At 44.4% G+C, this 19,228-nt stretch overlaps 1 protein-coding gene and 2 long non-coding RNA genes across 7 annotated transcripts in view; 2 read left to right on the top strand and 1 right to left on the bottom strand.

The window, feature by feature from the left end:
* BRD3 (bromodomain containing 3) overlaps window positions 1-19,228 on the bottom strand; it is a 38,787-nt gene that overhangs the window by 10,559 nt on the left and 9,000 nt on the right. Inside the window, exons 3-10 of one of the 3 annotated variants that reach the window (XM_079961288.1) lie at window positions 17,770-17,907; window positions 16,742-16,889; window positions 12,511-12,737; window positions 11,085-11,456; window positions 9,481-9,609; window positions 6,946-7,137; window positions 5,781-5,813; window positions 2,344-2,585 (exon numbers count right to left, since the gene is read on the bottom strand). In XM_079961288.1, coding sequence (XP_079817414.1) covers window positions 2,344-2,585; window positions 5,781-5,813; window positions 6,946-7,137; window positions 9,481-9,609; window positions 11,085-11,456; window positions 12,511-12,737; window positions 16,742-16,889; window positions 17,770-17,907 — 1,481 coding nt within the window. Of the gene's footprint in view, window positions 1-2,343; window positions 2,586-5,747; window positions 5,814-6,945; window positions 7,138-9,480; window positions 9,610-11,084; window positions 11,457-12,510; window positions 12,738-16,741; window positions 16,890-17,769; window positions 17,908-19,228 lie in introns of all 3 variants that reach the window. The other 2 variants (XM_079961287.1, XM_079961289.1) reach the window with 2 other exon arrangements.
* Window positions 1,227-16,705, top strand: LOC307207547. 3 transcript variants are annotated; one of them, XR_013834703.1, is made up of 5 exons: window positions 1,227-1,524; window positions 5,764-5,874; window positions 6,577-6,770; window positions 8,653-8,687; window positions 16,579-16,705. It is a non-coding gene; the product is annotated as an uncharacterized lncRNA (long non-coding RNA). The 3 variants fall into 3 exon arrangements; XR_013834702.1 differs by having other exon boundaries at window positions 5,764-6,770; XR_013834704.1 differs by lacking the exon at window positions 6,577-6,770.
* Window positions 12,723-16,394, top strand: LOC307207576. The gene is made up of 3 exons (XR_013834737.1): window positions 12,723-14,123; window positions 14,207-15,236; window positions 15,523-16,394. It is a non-coding gene; the product is annotated as an uncharacterized lncRNA (long non-coding RNA).

Genomic DNA, 19,228 nt, shown 5'->3' on the forward strand with positions numbered 1-19,228 from the left:
TGATACCCAGCTCTACCTCTCTTTTAAATCAGAACCAGTGAAGGCGGTGAAGGTCCTGTGTGAGTGTCTGGAGGCGGTTGGAGGATGGATGGCGGCTAACAGATTGAGGTTGAATCCTGACAAGACAGAAATACTGTTTTGGGGGGACAGGAGGCGGGCAGGTGTGGAGGATTCCCTGGTCCTGAATGGGGTAACTGTGCCCCTGAAGGACCAGGTGCGCAGCCTGGGAGTCATTTTGGACTCCCAGCTGTCCATGGAGGCACAGGTCAAATCTGTATCCAGGGCAGCTGTTTACCAGCTCCATCTGGTACGTAGGCTGAGACCCTATCTGCCTGCAGACTGTCTCGCCAGAGTGGTGCATGCTCAGGTTATCTCCCGCTTGGACTACTGCAATGCGCTCTACGTGGGGCTACCTTTGAAGGTGACCTGGAAACTACAACTAATCCAGAATGCGGCAGCTAGACTGGTGACTGGGAGCAGCCACCGAGACCATATAACACCGGTCTTGAAAGACCTACATTGGCTCCCAGTACGTTTCCGAGCACAAGCCCTAAATGGCCTCGGTCCAGTATATCTGAAGGAGCGTCTCCTCCCCCATTGTTCTGCCCGGACATTGAGGTCCAGAGCCGAGGGCCTTCTGGCATTTCCCTCCCTGTGAGAAGCCAAGTTACAGGGAACCAAGCAGAAGGCCTTCTCGGTAGTGGCGTCCACCCTGTGGAACGCCCTCCCATCAGATGTCAAAGCGATAAACAACTACCTGACATTCAGAAGACATCTGAAGGCAGCCCTGTTCAGGGAAGTTTTTAATATGTGACATTTTAGTGTATTTTTCATCTTTGTTGGAAGCCGCCCAGAGTGGGCGGGGTACAAATAATAAATTATTATTATTATTATTATTATTATTATTATTATTATTATTATTATATATGTGGGGGGGCAACCAATTACAAAGGGCTGGAGATGCAGTGCTATAAGGAGCAGGTGGCCCAAGTGACGCCAATACAAAAACCTCACACATACACTTAAGTAAAATAATGTTGTTTACCACCCCCTCCCCTCCTCTCTCTCCTCCTCCCAACTTTATACTGTGTACAACATCAATGTCTCACACTGAACATAACTGATTTGTAGAAAAGACTCTATGAAAATAGAGACAATGTCCGTACTTCTGTAACCCAAGAATTTTTTAAAATAAAAACTATTTTTTTAAAAAACAAAAAAACCACCTCCTCCTCAGGGGGGCTTTCCCATGCAACCTTGGGAGCTGATCCTCTGTGACCAACTCCTCCTTTCCTTTTGATTAGTTCCAGTCAGCACAGAGCAGGAGGAAGCTTCTTTTTTTGTGGGATGAAGCATCCAAATCGCTAAGTAAAAGAGTTAACGCTCACAAAGGGCTATAGAACTCTGTGATGTCACAGGCCGTGGCAGTTATTTTCCGTTGGTTCAGTTATGGCAGTTATTAACAGTCTTCAGAGTCGGAGCAGCAGATATGTTCCGTTATGCTGCTGTCTACCTCAGAGTTAGGTCAGTCTGCAACAGTCTTTTGTTGTCTTAGGTATAATATGTATTAGTAACAGAAGTAACATCTGCCTGCCTTGTATATTTAATCTAACAAGTTCAAGCACACTGTGTAAAAGTTGTTTGTTATTTAAGCTTTAAACAGGGAGTGTCTTGCATATTTTTTTTATAGGAGGGAAAGGGAACTAATGAAAGGATCAGACCCGGGCTCTCTTCTGCGTAACTCTGTAAATGGGAACTAGAGTTTAATTCCCACACTTTTCAGTGACTTAAAAAGCCCCCATTCAATGCTGATTGGGTGGCTTTAATAATAATAAATTTTTATTTATACCCCGCTCTCCTCAGCCAAGACCGGGCTCAGGGCGGCTAACAACCAATAATAAAAACAAGTTGATTAAAATACAATTTAAAAGATTAAGATACAACATTAAAACATTAGGATGCAGCCTCTTCACAGGAGGAGAAAGGGGGAAAAAAGAGGGGAAGGGAATCAAATTGATTCTAAGCCAAAGGCCAGGTGGAACAACTCTGTCTTACAGGCCCTGCGGAAAGAAATCAGATCCCGCAGGGCCCTGGTCTCATGAGACAGAATGTTCCACCAGGCAGGAGCCAGTGTTGAAAAGGCCCTGGCTCTGGTTGAGGCTAATCTAACTTCCTTAGGGCCCTGGACCTCTAGGGTGTTGCTATATATGGACCTTAAGGTCCTCCGTGGGACATACCAGGAGAGGCGGTTCCATAGGTATGAGGGTCCTAGGCCGTGACATCAGAGACAGGGACCGTGCTGCAGAAACAGTAACCCCAGACCACTACACCTCTCTCCTTTACCTGTTTGCGGTGGTGGTGCTGTTGGCCTTCTTGGCCGGTGGCTTTTTCTGCTGGGCCTGCTTCACCGGCTGAGTGACCTTCACCTTCTTCTCTTCCTCAGCCTTTGCCTTGTGCTTCTCTTTCTCCTTCTCTTTTTCCTTGTCTTTCTTTTTTTTCTCTTTTTCCTTCTTCTCCTTCTTCTTCTTTGGCTTGTTCACGGGGGCTTGCGAGAGAGCAGCAAGTTGCTCGTGGACAGCCTTCAACTGGCAGGGGAAGATGGAAGAGTAAAAGCTTAAGGTGGCCATATTGCTCCAGAGCCAGCTCCGTTGGAGGGAATGAGCCACTCTAAAATTGTGCCAGGGGATCCCTCCTGCATTTCCCACCCCACCTAGATCATTCTCCATCAATTAATGAGAAAAGAAATCACATTCAGCAACTATCAAATTTGGGTGAAATTCTCTCCCTTTTACCTTTATCTTACTTTCCTGGTGGCTGAGGGATATTTGCCAATGTTCTCTCAAATCTACAAATCATCTCACCACTGGCTGCACTTTCTGCAGGATCTTACAGGGGCTACCACCAAGCAGTGCTCCTGGCAAAATGCCATTGGCGAGAACCAAAAACTAGCCCCTCCACCACCTCATGTGTGGTGGCTCTATATGCGCCTGCCATGATCTGGGCTACAACTGCATGGATAGCAGTGGCTTCATACCCCCCCCTCTCCCAATTGATTGATTGCATATTTGTATACCACTTGACTGTAAAAAACAACAACAACAACCCTCAAAGAGGCACCAGATGTGGTCCCCTCCCCATGGAGGTGTCAGTTCTCAAACAACCCTGCAGACGTAGGGTGGGAAAGCAACAAGCCCAGCTTTGCCTGTCTGATATATTCCCAATGCATTGACACCAGGGGAGTGAGGAAGACACACTGCGTTTGGTGCCTGCTAAAAATTGTTTAGCCAAGCTTTTTTTTGGTAACTTGTAATTTCATTTTATAATGTACTAGGGGTTGCCACCCCTGCTGTCGCGTTCCCCAGCTGTGTGCCAATGCAGCTACCGCGCGTGTTCACTTTACTTGCTAACCCCATCTACCCCTTTTGGCTTTCCGCGACACCTGACCAACCTCTCTTCCCTTTACACCTCACCTATCCACTCTCCCCCCCCCCCAACAGCTTGCCCTAAGCCCCACCCCTTTTAAAGGAGGGGGTGGCAATTCACAGAGTGGCTTGCTAAACAGCTGTGTGAAGCTCCTCTCCCTTCTATGTTAAGCCTCACTGCAGGCACATTTAATGGAGGGGGGAGGTGTTAATAGAAAGCAGCTTGTTAAACCACTTTATGAAGGACCACTCTGCCTTCCATTAAACCTGACTCTAGCTGTGTTTAATTGGGGGGGGGGGTTGCTTCACACAAGAGCTTGCTCAGCTTTTGTGTGAAGAGCCTCCCCTCCCCCTAAGCCTTGTTGCATGCCTTTTTAGTGTAGGCAGTAGGTGCTTTGCAGTGCTTCCCTTCCCTGTTAAAATAGCTCACCTGTTCTTCATGCTGTAGTTGACACTGCCCCCTACTGGCGGCCATGCAAACTGCAGAGCATAACGGCACCTTGCATTTCTCCATACTGTATATAGGAAGATATCTTTTTAAATTCCTATTTTATTTTGGGGGTAGTGGGTGGGAAGGTTTGATTGGCCGTCATTGCGTCTAAAGAAATAAAAGCCTCTCTCAGTACAATGACTGATGGGCTCTTTCCCATGTTCAACCACAAGCTTACAAACACACCACAGACCACCTGAATGAAGCTCGTGGCCTACTGGTAGTGCACAGACCAAGGTTTGGGAACCCCAATCTTCAAAGCAAAAGAGATGCCCTTACGGGCAGCCTCCCCTACCCACTTGTGGGGCTGTCTTTCCCCCCAGAGGTCTGTGAACATCCAGTCCCGAACATTTCCTTGCTTGGCCATCAACTGATGGATGAACACATCAACATTCAGAATAGGGTCCCTTCTAATGTCATTTTTGTTTTTTCTATCCCTGCATTTTTAACTTGCCCCAGGCACTAAGGATTGAGTGAGAATGGAACTTCGTATTTTTTTTAAAAAACACACACACATAAAAATAAGGGGTCCTAAAATAAAAATGGAACAAAAACAGAGCAAGGGGTCCCTTTTAAAAGTGTTAAAACACAAATAAGACTTGGTTCAGCAATATCACTGTGTGTCCCACCTCCACCCCAGGAAGAAGCAGAGACATCACCTTTAAAAGAATTATCATGAGGACTAGAAATTTGCCCATCATTTAAAAAAAAAAGAAAAAAGTGGGATTCTCAGGAAATCTGGTGGGAGCACTGATTATCGCTTTGGATTGCAAACACTCTATGGACTCAGCAGCACTGGCTGTGGAAGAGAATGTACTGCCAATAGGTTCCCCCCACCCCCCGCCCAATGGAGGAGGACTGAAATATGGGACTTTGTCTAAATCATCATCAGATCCTTTAACAAAACTCCTAAGATAAGCATCAGTTAAAAGCAGTGATGAGGCCCTGCCCTTGGGGGCTCACAATCTCATTTTTTCCTACTCTCCTGCCATGCCAAGAGCAACAAAACTCAAAAAAGCCCTCTAGAATATAAACTGTTGTAACAAAATAGTCTATAGCGGGCCACCTTGTTCAATTCTTATCTAAACCAGGTGTAAGAAACATGTGGTGCCCTCTAGATGACGCTGGACTTCCAGCTCCCATCAACCCCTGCCAGCCACACTGACAATGGTCAGATGGGAATTGTGGTCCAACAACATCTGGAGGGCCCCCAGGCCCCCCCCATCCCTGATCTAAGAAGGAGTATTCCACTACTGCATGCAAGAGGTGGAAGGATGCCTCTATATAGAAGAGGCATTCCCTCATGTGAGAGTGGAATCCCTCTCCTTGGATAAAGGGTGGGGAACCCGTGGTCCTCCATTTCCTGTTGGACTTCAACTACTATCAGCCCCAGCCATCTTGGCCAATAGTCAGAGGTTGATGGGAGTTTTAGTCCAGCAAACAGCTGATGGGCCATTGATGTTCTCCAGTGCTGCCTTAAGCATTCTCTCATCATTGACCAGATCCAGGTGCTTTTAAAGTTCCCGTCCTCCATGACTGTTAAAAGGATCAGAACTCAAAGCTCTTGACCTCTTGTCACCCTCTCTTGTTCCCCTTTCACCCCCAATTTATTTTAAAACAAATTTATTATCAAAACACCTGCAGAATCCCACCTTGCCAGCTGAAGCCCAGAGCTTTACTGGATCAGCAGGACGGAAAAATTATCTCACATGCAACACAGCAAATAGATATTATATATATATATATATAGCTATGCTAATGCTACACAACTTGACATATCCGGACAGCAATAAGAAAATGAAAATTTTAAAATTAAAATTAAAATAAACAAATACATTCCATCCATTCCAGTCTCGGGAGTCATTGACCTTGTAGCACTGCCTCAATGATCGGGAACAGTCCTGTGTGAACAAGAAGACAGGCGAGGAAGCTAATCGTGCATCCTGAGTGCGAATCCATTCGGTAGGAAGGGGGGGAAGGGTAGGGGATCCCGCAATCTGCATTTGCCACATGAACACACAAAAAATTACACTCTGGTCTCCCAAGGAATCCTGAGAATCTTTTCATTTTTTCCTCTCTTTCCTTTTAAAAGGGCCAACTTTCTAGCCCTCCAGGCCACTCAAAGTGCATGAAAACGCAAGGGCCAGCAGCATTTCCCCCACTCACAATTCTTTTTTTCATAATGTATTTTTTGCATTATAAGAACCACACAATGTATGCCTTCAGGCACCCAATTTTTTAAAAAAGAAAGAAAGGTTCCTAGTAAGCCAAAACTGTTTGGATTATTTTGGGATTATTTTTTTTTTAAAGCCTCTGAATATTAGCCACATTGCAGTTTACTTTATAAACACTAAAAAGCAGGACCTTGTTTCAAACAAGTAAATGATCATTTAAATTCTTCAGAGGCAAGTGTAGCTCTCATATTACAGATCAGCCCAACTGAGACTAAGTGACTTATACTCCAAAATAAGTTATTTTGCTGAGGTGGTTCTCAAACTGAAGACTTCTAGAACCATATGTGTGCTGGCTGAACACAAGGTTTTTTCACAGACATATTTCATAGATACCAAAATGTCAAGCAAGCTCACGTGTAGAGGGGCTTTTATTGGAGCTTGGCCTGGAACCCATTGGGAATGAGATCTCAACGTTTGTTTGTTTTTAAAGGACCATAAGAACATAATAAGAGCCATCCTGGATCAGGCCAGTGGCCCACCTAGTCCAGCATCCTGTTCTGACAGTGGCCAACCAGATGCCCCAAAGGGAAGCCCGCAGGCAAGACCTGAGAGCAACAGCAACTCTCCCCGCTTGTGATTCCTAGCTACTAGCATTCAGAAGCATCATTGCCTCTGACAGTGGAGGTAGACCAAAGCCATCATGCCTAATAGCCATTGATAGCCTTCTCCTCCCTTAACCTGTCCAATCCTCTTCCAAAGCCATCCAAGTTGGTGGCCATCACTGCCTTGCAGGACTGAGTTCCACAGGTTAACTGTGTATGGTGTGGAAGAGGACTTCTGGCATGGGGTCACCTCTCACCTGCTCCTGCAGCTCAGCCAGCCGTGTGGCTCTTTCCTCTTCAGAGTCTGAGCTGTCCGAGTCGGAGGAGCTCTCCTCGCTGCTATGGCTGCTTTCCATGCTTTTGCTGACAACAGGTGCCGTCTGTGGGGGCTGGGCCAGGGGCTCTGCCGGCTCATCCGGCATCTTGGCAAACCTCATCTCAAAGACGTCCTGCGTGCGGAGAGAGAGGGCATATGAAAGAGAGAGGTTTGTAGAGGGGGCAGAGAGAGCCCACAACCCTTCTAGGAACATAAGATAAGCCACTGGCCACATCCAGTTCAGCATCCTGTTCTTAGAATGGCCACCCGGATGCTCCAAAGGGAAGCATGCAAGTAGAGTCCAAGCACAAGAGCCCTCTTTCCTTCTGTGGTTCCCAGCAACTGGTATTCAAAAATATCATTGCCTCCGACCACAGAGAAAGAGCACAGCCATAGAATCAAAGAATCACAGAACTGTAGAGTTGGAAGGGACCCCAAGGATCATCAAGTCCAACCCACTACAATGCAAAGAATCTCAGCTAAAGCATCCATAGCTAGCAGCCATTGACAGCCTTATCTCTTCCACGAATTTGTCTATTCCTCTTTTAAAGCCATTTAAGATTGGTGGCCATCACCACTTTCCATGACAGTGAGTTTCCCCACCCCCTCCACCCACTATCTCTTTGGAAGCAGTGTTCCCCAACCTCCCATTCAAAAAAATAAACAATTTGGAACAAAGGCAAGGATGTGAAACACAAGAGCATCATTGCTGAGTCACCCCCCCAAAAAAAAAGATGGGACGTATATTGGCCAACTGGGCATAATCTGCTTTGATGCAGCCTAGTTGCAGAATCCTCTCACATTTAGCTGTTATTTCTACACTGCAGGAGATTGAACTAGATGCCCCTTGAGGGCTCCTTCCAACTCTCCAATTCTGTGCTTCAAACCAAATCGATGAAAAGCTAGCAGGACTGGATGATAAATAGCTAAATTACAGGAAGCAGATGCTGAAATTGAAATGCCTTCCATACAAGGATTTGGAGGAGAAGATAAAATCACAAATAGTGATATGGAGAATTGTCTGGATATGGCATTGATGGATTTGAGAGGGGGGAAGCACTGGGAAAAACTTCATTCCTGGCCTTTCTTCAGTTCTAGCAGACAAAGTATATTCTGCAGTCAATTTGGAGTGAATTCAGAGAATGCTGCTGCTAAATTTATGCTATTCTCTATGGAAAAAGACTTGGAAAAACAAAAAAAAAATCAAAGGTCCTAGAAGAGCAGATTGGGATGCTATCATAAATACAACAGGAAATGGAAACACAACAGGAAATGGAATTTGAACATACAGGACATGGACTAATGGATATATAGTAAGAAAAATATAGATTATCCTAATATGTGACCACACTGGATAGATTTAAAATGGACACAGAAGAATTTACTGTCAGCTGATATGGAATAATGCTGATGGGAATTAATGGAGGTAAAGTTAATATTAAAGAAAAAATATGGTTGACAGGTACCAATAATAACAATTCGGGAACCTATCTTAGGCTTTTTGTGGGGAAAATAAATGATTGATTCTGAGTCACCTTGACTTAAAAGAAATATTGTTTAACAGAAAATAGAGAAGATGGGTGTTAGCATGGACTGAATGTTTTAAATAATCATATTTTTAATGTACATGGAAATGTCACTCTTTCAGGGCCAAATGCTGGGAGGAGAAAGGAAAGATTCCAGGTGAGAGCTGGGAATGAGCTACTGTCCCCTTTAGGTGGTAAGGGCTAAAAATTACTCTTAAGAGAGGACTCCATATTCTACTTCTTCTGTTTGTATTTTTTGTAGCAGTTTTTATTGTGTTATTTAAAAACTTTAATAAAAATCTCATTACAAAAAATGATAGCTCCCCCCTCCCCTCCCCAGAAGGGACACTTCTGTCCATAGGTCCAATTATGCCAACCAAACCAAGCTCCCTGTCCTTCACCTTCAGGTAAATACCCAGCTGGTCTAAAAATGCCTCACCTGTCAGCTAACCAGAGGCATCCACTTGATTATCAGTGCTTGTAAAGACCTCTGCCTTTGCCTGCATGATTCCCCCCACCTCCCGCAACTGCTCAGGCAAAACCCCCCCAACCCCCCCCCCCAGGTCACCCAATATCACCGTGACATCAGGTGGCTGACAGGCCGGCATCCTCACCCACCTGTCACAATTTTGCCCAGTGGGAGGAGAGGAGAAAAAGTTCTGGCCCACCAGCGGGACTTACTTGACCACCTCTGCTCTAAAAGTGTCCCCAATGCAGATGTGCATAAATGATCCACTCTGCTCCTATGAGGAGGCTGCTTGTCACTTCTCTGCCTGAGTCACTTCCCTGGGACAGGCCAAATCAGGGACAGAAATGCATTATTTTGGAGGCAGGCAAGGGGAATTAGGCACAATCCAAAGCCTCATAGGCACCTTTAACAAGGAAATTAATTTATTTCTCATATCAGTTTTTGAGTCTCTGTTCTGGTTCCATTTTGTCCATCACTTTACCTGAAGCTTCCTGGCCATAGCCACGACTTCATGGTCTGGAGGGTTGTACTTATAACAATTAGAGAACATTAACCGGATGTCCGCCGCAAAGCTCTGGGCATCTTGATAATCCCGAACGTCCATTTTTTTCTGCAAATACAAGAAAGTCGGGAGGGAAGGAAGAACAGGGAGAGGGAAAGTTGGATAACAGGTCGAAAAAGCCCTAAGCAACTTGAATTCACATATGCAGAAAGGTTTTTATTTTATTTTAAAGGCAGAGTTTAATCTGGGGCAGGGCTGGAAACCATCGACAAACTACTATGGTCACTGCAGAGAACAAAACAATTATTTACAAGCACTTTTGATGCTTAGAAATGCTACAGGAATAAAATGATACAGCTGAGAGTATGTCATGTGGGATTTAAGTTTTGCTCATGTATGTTGTGAAGGTGGTGGACTCTCCTTCATCGGAGATTTTAAAGCAGAAATTGAATGGTCATCCATCAGGGATTCTTGAGCTGTGATTCCTGCAATTCAGGGGGTTGGATTAGATTACCCTTGACCCCTGAACCCTAAAATTCTATTATATCGGAAATCTGCCAGCAAGCATTGGAGGAACAGCAAAAACAAGTCCACTGTTGATGGACCAGGCCACAACTCCCCCTCATCCAATGCCAGCATCAGCCTGGCAGCTGCCTCTGATGGTAGTCCCTGGGTGCTGCCTGATTAGTTTTGACCCGTGACAGGGTCTTCTCTGTGGTGGCTTCCTGGTTGAGGAAAGTCCGCCCTAGTGAGAAGCACTTGTCCCAACATTATTAATTTTCAGGAGGGGTTTGAAAACATTGATGTATTACCCTTTTAACCCAAGCTTGTGGTGGCTGAAGAAGACTGTTCCTGGCAACCCCAAAATCACTGGATTTAAAACATTTTAAATTGTAACCGTTGTTAATTATAATGGTTTTTAAACGCTCCAGCGTTGTTTTTTCTTTTAAACTGTATACCTGTTTGCTGCCCTGAGCTCCTTGGGGAGGGAGGGCTGGGCATGAATTAAATAATAAATATAATCAGTAGGATTTGCAACTGGGACAAGTTCAAGAAGTTATGGTTAGTGTATTAAGCCCTTAACAACTTGGGACCAGTTTACCAGTGAGATCGCCTTGGTCATATATAAGCACTTGACTGCTTCAGTCCATAGAACTGGCACTGTCCCATGTGCCACATAATGCCCACTCTGTGCTTTTAAGAACTCAAACTTGCACTGTAGAACGCCCTGCCTATTGACAGCAGGGAGGTGCCTTCACTACCTGGTGCTTGCTTAAAACCTTTTTGTTTGGACAAGCCTATCCAGGCATGCAAACAATTCCTAGTCTCCTTTTAACTTACTCTTATATTTCACTATGAAAAGGTTAACAGACCTTTTTTAAAAAGTGATCTAGCGGTTAGAGTGTTGGCCTAGGAACTTCAAATCCTCCCACTCGGCCATGAAGCTCACTGGGTGTGACCTTGGCTCACAGCCACTGCCTCTCTCAGCCTGACCTAACCTACCTTTACAGGGTTGCTGTGAAAAGGGAGGAGGAAAAGGTGGGCTATCAACACAATGAATCAAGATTTAACAGGGGACATACTTTCACAGTACTGAGATCCATCGGGTGCTTGATGATGTCATGGTAGTCGTGCAGCTCGAGAGCCTCAGCATCCACTGGCTTGTAGAAGGGCCAAGCATATGCTGCGTGCTTCTTGGAGAGCATCTCCTTGAGGATGCTGTCACAGTACTTGAGGTGTTCGGAGAGCTTCCCCTTCTTCCCCGCATGCTGGGGCACCTCCCCATCCTCCAGGTCTTTCTTGGGAGGCTTGATGGGCCGGCCCCCGCTCTCCCGGCGGGCCACCACCTTTGCCTGTTTGGAGTCCAACAGCGGGGTGGGCGACTCACTCCGACTGGCTGTGATGGCTGATGTGGTCGGGGTGGTTGTGTCCGCTTTCCGCTTCACTCCCTTTTTCTGAAATTCAAAGGAAAACACACATACACAATTTTTTAAAAATTAATTTTCTTCTAAAAGGAGAGGCTACAAATAATAAATGATGAATGCATGGGCCCTTTATTCAGAACTATGAGGACTAGAATCTTGCTTTGGATGGGCCATAGATCACTGGTAGTGTATGTAGGAGGGTCTCAGGTTCAATCCCCACTTGCAACTCTTTTTTTCTTTTTAAATTTATCATTTTCAATTTTACATAGTTTGCACAATGGCATTTAACCAAAATACAAACCATACATTTATCATCGATTTTCCTTTCCGCCACCTTCCATGCTTCGTTTTATTAACCCATTGCCGCTCCAAATTCTAATTATTCCGTATTCTCTTTTTTTGAAAACAAAAAACAAAAAACAACAACAACAAATTGTCCAGTAGCACCAACTAAGTTTGTTCTGGGTGTAAGCTTTTGTGTGCATGCACAGTTCTTCAGCTTATACCCAGAGCAAACTTACGTTGGTCTCTAATGTGTTACTGGACAATTTTTTAATTTATTTATTTCGACTGCGTCACACCAACACGGCTACCTGAATCTCTCTTTTTCAGTTTTATTTCAATATACTTCATACTGCTGAATTTATTCTAACACTGCTAACATTTTAGTTTACAGTAATTTTTCAAGTATGTTGCAAATCTTTTCCAGTCTTTCTTAAAAATTCTTTCATCCTGGTCTCTTAGTCTGCTAGTCAAATTAGCCATTTCTATATATTCTATCAATATAATCTGCCATTCCTTTGCTGGTATTGTGCCCTCCTTCCATTTCTGAGCATATACCATTCAGGCTGCTGTAGTTGCATATGAGATTTTCCTAATCTCTAGGTATATCTGCATCAATTATTCCTAAAAGAAAACTTCCAGTCTTTTTACAAATTTCCTTTTAAACATTTTTATTTTCAATTCATTATGTATCATATCCCAGAAGCTCTTAGCCATTTTACACGTCCACCACATACTGTATGATAAAAGGTACTTCCTACTCTATGATTCCTGTGGGTTGGATTTATTTTCTTTTGCTTACCTTGACAATAGGTGACATAGCAGTTACCACAGGCATGATGGGAGCGGCAGCAGGAGGGGGAGGCAGTGGGGGCACAGCAGCAGGGGCCGCAGCAATGGGGGAGATGTTCGCGGTGATGGTTGGCACAGGCGTGGCAGCGATGACTGGTGTCTGCGACACGGAGGGAGGGACATTCTGGAAGGGGGCTGATGGAGACACGGAAGATAAGGCTGCTGGGTGCTGAGCTCCTAGTTGTTGTTTTTTTAAAAAAAGAAAAACAAGAGAGAAAAGGGTCAAAGTAGCAAACCCCTCCCTGGTTCTTTTGGGGATGAAGGCCAGCTCAATCAGAAACATTCTACCCCAGCTGGTCATGATGATAATTACTGTTTAAGAAACGGTACCCGAGTTTGCTGCTTTTTTCTTCCTTCCCCTCTCCCCTCCCTCTCCCTTCTTCCTTGTGTGCCGCTTCTTTCATGACTGCAAGGTCTTCTGCAACGTCTTGTTCCATTAGCTTTTGCCAAAAAGCAAGCTCCAACAGGCGTTTCCTACCCCTGAATAGGGCCGGGCGATATATCAATATATTGTCTTATAATCAATATTAAGAGCAAATTGTGATACCCATTTTTAAAAAATTACCTGGCAATATATCGTGAGTTGTGTGTGTGCTTGTGTGCAATAGTCAAAAAGCATGATATTGCAAAAATCGGGAAGCCAACGCTGCTTCCTGTCCTGTTGCAGCCATTGTTATTGCTAACTCTGCCTCAGCTGCTTCTCTGTGCTTCCTGTCGCAGCAGCAGCAGCAGGCTGACGCAAAAATCGCTCACTTAGAAACTTTGTGTGCACTGCAGGGTAAACTCTCTGCCTTAGCTCTCCGTCTCCCCTGCCTGCCTCCTCAGCGGCAGGCAAAAACTCTAACTCTGCCTGAGTGCTCTGTCTCCTGAGCAGGTGGAGCTCAACAACCTGCGAGCAGGAACTTCCCTCCCTCAGAGACGCCAGGCTCTTGCTGAATCTGGAGCCCCCTTTCTCCTCCTGTTCTCACATAATAATATAAACTGGGGGAGTAGTAAAGAAAAAAACACACTGCTCTAGCGTAAGAGCCGCTTCCCTCTTTCCCTTCTTGTGCTTGTTGTGGGTGTGCAATTGTCTGTGTGTATGTCTCTCTCCCTCCCCACTCCCATGTTTGTGTTTGTGTTTTGTTTCTGAGAAGCAGCAGAACACCTTGTGTTGTTGTTGTTTTAATTAACCCAGCCTCTCTTCACTGGCAGGCGGCAGGTCGTCTTAACTTTACTCTAAAGTAGCTCTTCCCCTCTCTCCCACCCCCGCTTCCCCTGTCCCAAGCAAGCTGCAGAGAAGCACACTATGTAGTTGCTTCAGATTAAAAGAAAGAAAAACACGCTGCTGTGGCATTAGAGCTGTTTCCTTCTTCCCCCTGCTGTGCTTCTTGGTTGTGGGTGTGCGATTGCCTGTGTCGTGTGTGTGTGTGTGTGTGTGTCCCTCCCTCTCCATCTCCTGTGTTTGTGCGCGTTTTGTTTTTATGAATACGCAGAGCAGTTTTTTATACAGTGGTACCTCAGGTTAAGAACTTAATTTGTTCTGGAGGTCCATTCTTAACCTGAAACTGTTCTTAACCCGAGGTACCACTTTAGCTAATGGGGCCTCCCGTTGCCGCCGCTGTATGATTTCTGTTCTCACCCTGAAGCAAAGTTCTTAACCTGAGGTACTATTTCTGGGTTAGCAGAGTGTGTAACCTGAAGCGTCTGTAACTTGAAGAGTCTGTAACCTGAGGTACCACTGTATATATAAAAATTAACTTAGCCTCTTTCTGCTAGCAGGCAGCAGCTCCTCTTCTTAACTTTAAAGTAGCTCTCCCGCCCCCCTCCACCACCTCCCCTGTCCCAAAGAAACTGCTGAAGAACATGTTCCGTAGTTGCTTCAGATTAAAAGAAAGAAAAACACACTGCTCTGGCCACTTCCCTCTTTTCCCCATCTGCATGTATTCTCTCTCTCTCTCTCTCTCTCTCTCGCTGTGTGTGTGTGTGTGTGTGTGTGTGTGTGTGTACACGCAGGAACGCAAAATTGTCTCTGTCTCCCTCAATATGCTCCTCATTTTCTCCTCCAGACCCTCCTCCCTAACCTGGAACTCTTCTCGATTCTCCTCTTACCCCTTTGCTTTCTCACACATTTATTATTAAGTTATTAACATTAATATATTCTCCAGAAATCTGTAACGTTACTGTTGAAGCACACTATCAATGAATAAATTTTCATATAATTAAATGCATCAAATTTTCCTTGCATATATATATATATAGAGAGAGAGAGAGTTTAACCTTTTTTTATTCTGTAACATTCTATCCATTCTTTCTGGTTTCGCCTAGATTATAAAAGAAATGCAGATTCCCCTGGCACTAAAAATATAAAATTTGTTTAGCAATTTTTTTTATTCTGTTAAAATTTATCCATTTCATTCGCTCTATTTTGGCCTGGTTTAGAAAATAAAATTAACAAACAATCTAATAACTGGTGTTGTGGGATGCATACATTCAACGAAGACTCAATAGTGAAATATATTTGAATATCTAAAAGTGTGACAGTGATTGTGAATTGGCTTTTTTTCTTGTTTCGTAATGTAATTTATTTTTTAGGAAACATTCTCTCACCTTACCTTTGATATCTATGCTACTGAATTTCTTCTACAGCTTTAATTTTAGAGAAAATGTGCTAATTTAAACATTATCAGTACAGTAGTACTATAATACAGTGGTGCCCCGCAAGACGAATGCCTCGCAAGACGAAAAACTCGCTAGACGAAAGAGTTTTCCGTCTTTTGAGGTGCTTCGCAAGACAAATTTCCCTATGGGCTTGCTTCGCAAGACGAAACGTCTTGCGAGTTCCTGCAAGTTTTTCCCCTCCCCCCCTTTTTCTAAGCCGCTAAGCCGCTAATAGCGCTAATCCGCTAATAGCCGTGCTTCGCAAGACGAAAAAACCGCAAGACGAAGAGACTTGCGGAACGGATTAATTTCATCTTGCGAGGCACCACTGTATAACAGTTTTAACAATATGTTAAAGGTAAATAAAAATCTATCAATTTTAGACTTAGACCTGTAGGTAGGAGCAGTTGCCAGGGCATTACCACATTCATCTCTACATACTTCCAGCCTTATTTCAAGCATTGTGATATACTGAAATATCATAATGTTTAGCTGGTGATATATTGTCATATTGAAAACCAGATATCACACAGCCCTACCCCTGAACTATTTCTGAATCATGAAAACAGCTATTATTTAAGAATAATATTATTTAAGTTTACTGTTCCTCGTCCCATCCATCTCCCTTTTCCCTCATGGGTTGTTTTTATGGTGTTTTTGTTTTGTTTTAAAAAAGCTGTAAGCCTATGAGGAGGGATTGTCTTGTTTTAAGCCAGTCCTGTGAGCCTTTTTGAGTGACGAGAGCCATAGAGAATCTCTAAATAATTAAAATCCTCTACCTGAATCTTATCTCCTTCTCTGTAACTTGGAAAGTGTTGCAGCAAAAAAACTGCTAGCCTTTAATGTTTCTGAGAACAAGTTTCTAGTCCTCACGGTTCTGAATACAGGGCTTCATTAGATAGGAACATAGGAAGCTGCCTCCCACTGAGTCAGACCACTGGTCCATCTAGCGCAGCACTGTCTACACTGACAGGCAGCAGCTCTCTAGCCAAAGCTCTCCTCAAGCACTACCTGGAGATGCCAGTGGCAGCTTAACCTGGGACTTCCTGCATGCCAGGCAAACACTCCATCCCTGAGCTATGCCCCCCCCCCTAAAGATTAAGATTCTAGTCCTCATGATTCTGAATAAAGAGCTGTGTTCAATAGGAGCACAGGAAGATGCCTTATACGAGTCTGACATTTGGTCCATCCAACTCAATAGTGTCTACACTGACTGGCAGCCGCTCTCCAGGGTTTCAAAGAGGACACTTCTGCAGTTCTACAAGCTGCTGTCAGAGATTGAACTTGGGACCTTCTGGATGCAAAGAAGACACTCTGTCACTGAGCTACACCCCTTTCCCTATTTGCTTCATCCATAAATAATCCACTTGCCTCTCAGGGGATTGGACTAGATGACCATCTAGGTTACTTCTAACTCTACAGTCCACCTGCCAGGGATTCTTAAGCTGTGATTCCTGCATTGCAAGGGATTGTACCAGATGACGCTAGAGGATGCATCCAACTCTACAATTCTATGGTTCTATGACAGATGCCAACCCAACCTGTGCTGTGCCCGCTGCCAGCCATCTTCCGCGCTTTGCCTTTCGGAACCGGAGGCAAGAGCTCAACCTCTTCCTGTGGCATCTGAGCAACTTTTTGAAGAAAGATCTTCTCCAAGGCTTGGGCCATGAGAACGATGTCATCGGTGGGCTGGAGACGGGGTGGGAGAAAGCAGGAGGTCATGGGGAGGACACACAGGAAGGCTCGACACCTCACATCTATTTATTTGTTTGCTTCATAACATTCATACACCACTTGAGTGTGGTGGGGAAAGACCTCAAAGTGGTTTGCAAAGAAAGAAAGAAAGTTCCAAAGTATAGGTGCTGCCACACTAAAATTTTGAGTTCTTACAAACATGGAACAAGTATTATGTGGCACCTGTAACAGCGCTAAGGCTGCTTATCAAAGGTGCCTGCCTGATGTCAGTAGGAACCCACTCATGCAGCAAAGCATTAATCACACTCTAGACCCAACCAGTCAGTCCCACTATGATAGATCTAACAAGCCAGGAGGAACAGGGGTCAAGGTTGCATGTGGTCAGACGAATTGCCACCAGCATCTTGTCCACATCGGCTGATTGCATGAGGAGAAACTGATCCCACAACACATCCTTCATGGCAGCAATGGATACTTCAACCAGAGCTGCAACAAGCACAGAGTCATGATCCCTCCAAAGCTGAGTGATTTTATCCTCAAAAGTGTGTAGCCAGTTGATCACTGCAGGTCTTCAAGGGCTCGAGGTCCCTCCTCTACAGTGGGAGTTAGTAACCCTAAGACCCTCCAAAATATCTCCACCAGCTGGTTACTAGAGGACACAATGTGAGCTGCAAAATGAGCCATTTTTGCAGGCCTACACTGCCACATTGTAGGCACAGTTAAGTGTTTTTAATAGTGTTTGGTCATCTTCAGAGTAAGACTTATACCACTTGCACTAAAGTTCTCATCCGGCTTGTTTCATAGTCCGGACCTCCTCAGAATACTAAAAGGACACAACACCCGACAATATAATCTCAGCCCCCAGATCCTTTACCTTATTGTAGATGTAGCAATTTGTAAACATGGTGTTGAAATCTTGCATACATTCGCTGGCACTCCAGTAATAGTTGTGCTCCAGCCGTTTCTTGATAGTCCCCATATCCATCGGGTTTTTAATTATTCTGTGGTAATCCTGTTGGGAGGAGGGAAATCTCGTTTATTAATTATTTGGGGAGGGGGCGGGACCGTTTCAGCTAGAGGGACCTGTAGGGAACCTTTCAAGAAGTCACAGACCAGTGGCAGAAAACCAGCCAGGGTGAAGGCTTGTGGCCTCCGAAAGACAGATCACACAGGAATGCAGCCCACATGCTGAAGGAAGTTTCCCATCGCTGGTTTAGATAATCATATGCAGCATTTGGCGATAGTTACAAGAAACAAACCATGGTTAAGTGTAACGTGGGGGATGGAAAACGCATGGCCCTCCAGATGTTGTTCATTATAGAATTATTATTTTTAATTCTCTTTGTAAACTGTTTTGAGATGTTTTCTCTCTTTTTTTACAATCCAGTAGAGTATAAATTTTATGAAATAAAATTACATTACATTATGAAATTACAGGTATTGGAGGTGTATTAATTTTTATTTAAGTAAATACATCTCCATCTCCTGTAATCCACAGCAAGCATGGCCAATGACCAGGGATGATGGCATATTTTATTTATAAGCATATTTATATATCCCAATTTTATAACAACAACAAAAATCAGAGCAGTTTACAACCATTATACATAAAGCCATATAAAAAGTTAAAATTTTAAAAAACCAGCTAACTATTGTGGAAAAGATGTACAGTGGTGCCTCGCAAGACGAAAAGAATCCGTTCCGCGAGTCTTTCGTCTAGCGGTTTTTTCGTCTTGCGAAGCAAGCCCATTGATGGCTTAGCGGATTAGCGCTATTAGCGGATTAGCGGCTTAGCGGATAAGCGGCTTAGAAAAAGGGGGGGGGGAAAGGAAGAAGAAAAACGCAGGAACTCGCAAGACATTTTCGTCTTGCGAAGCAAGCCCATAGGAAATTCGTTTTGCGAAGCACCTCCAAAACGGAAAACTCTTTTGTCTAGCGAGTTTTCCGTCTTGCAAGGCATTCGTCTTGCGGGGCACCACTGTATTGATTTCCTGTGTAAGTCTGAGGGAACTGAAAAGTTTTCAGGAGGCATTTAAAGGTTGAGATGGAAGTGGCAGGCAGTTCCACAGCACTGGTCAATGACCTAAAGATTTAGTTTCTTCTTGCTGCCAAATGAGTCTCACCAACTCAGGAAATGATGCTCCTGCAGAGTATCTCAGCGATGGACTTGGAATACAAGGGTTCTGGCACTCCCTGAGGTACCCTGGACCTCAGTTGCTCAGGGCTTTGTAAGTTAATACAAGGACCTTGAACCAGGCTTGGTAGTAGATGGGGAACCAGAGCAGGGTGTCCCATGTTCTCAACCAGACTCTCTCCTTAGTAATCTGGATGCT

The sequence above is a fragment of the Podarcis cretensis genome (assembly GCF_951804945.1).
Source record: "Podarcis cretensis genome assembly, chromosome: Z".
Classification (NCBI taxonomy): domain Eukaryota; kingdom Metazoa; phylum Chordata; class Lepidosauria; order Squamata; family Lacertidae; genus Podarcis; species Podarcis cretensis.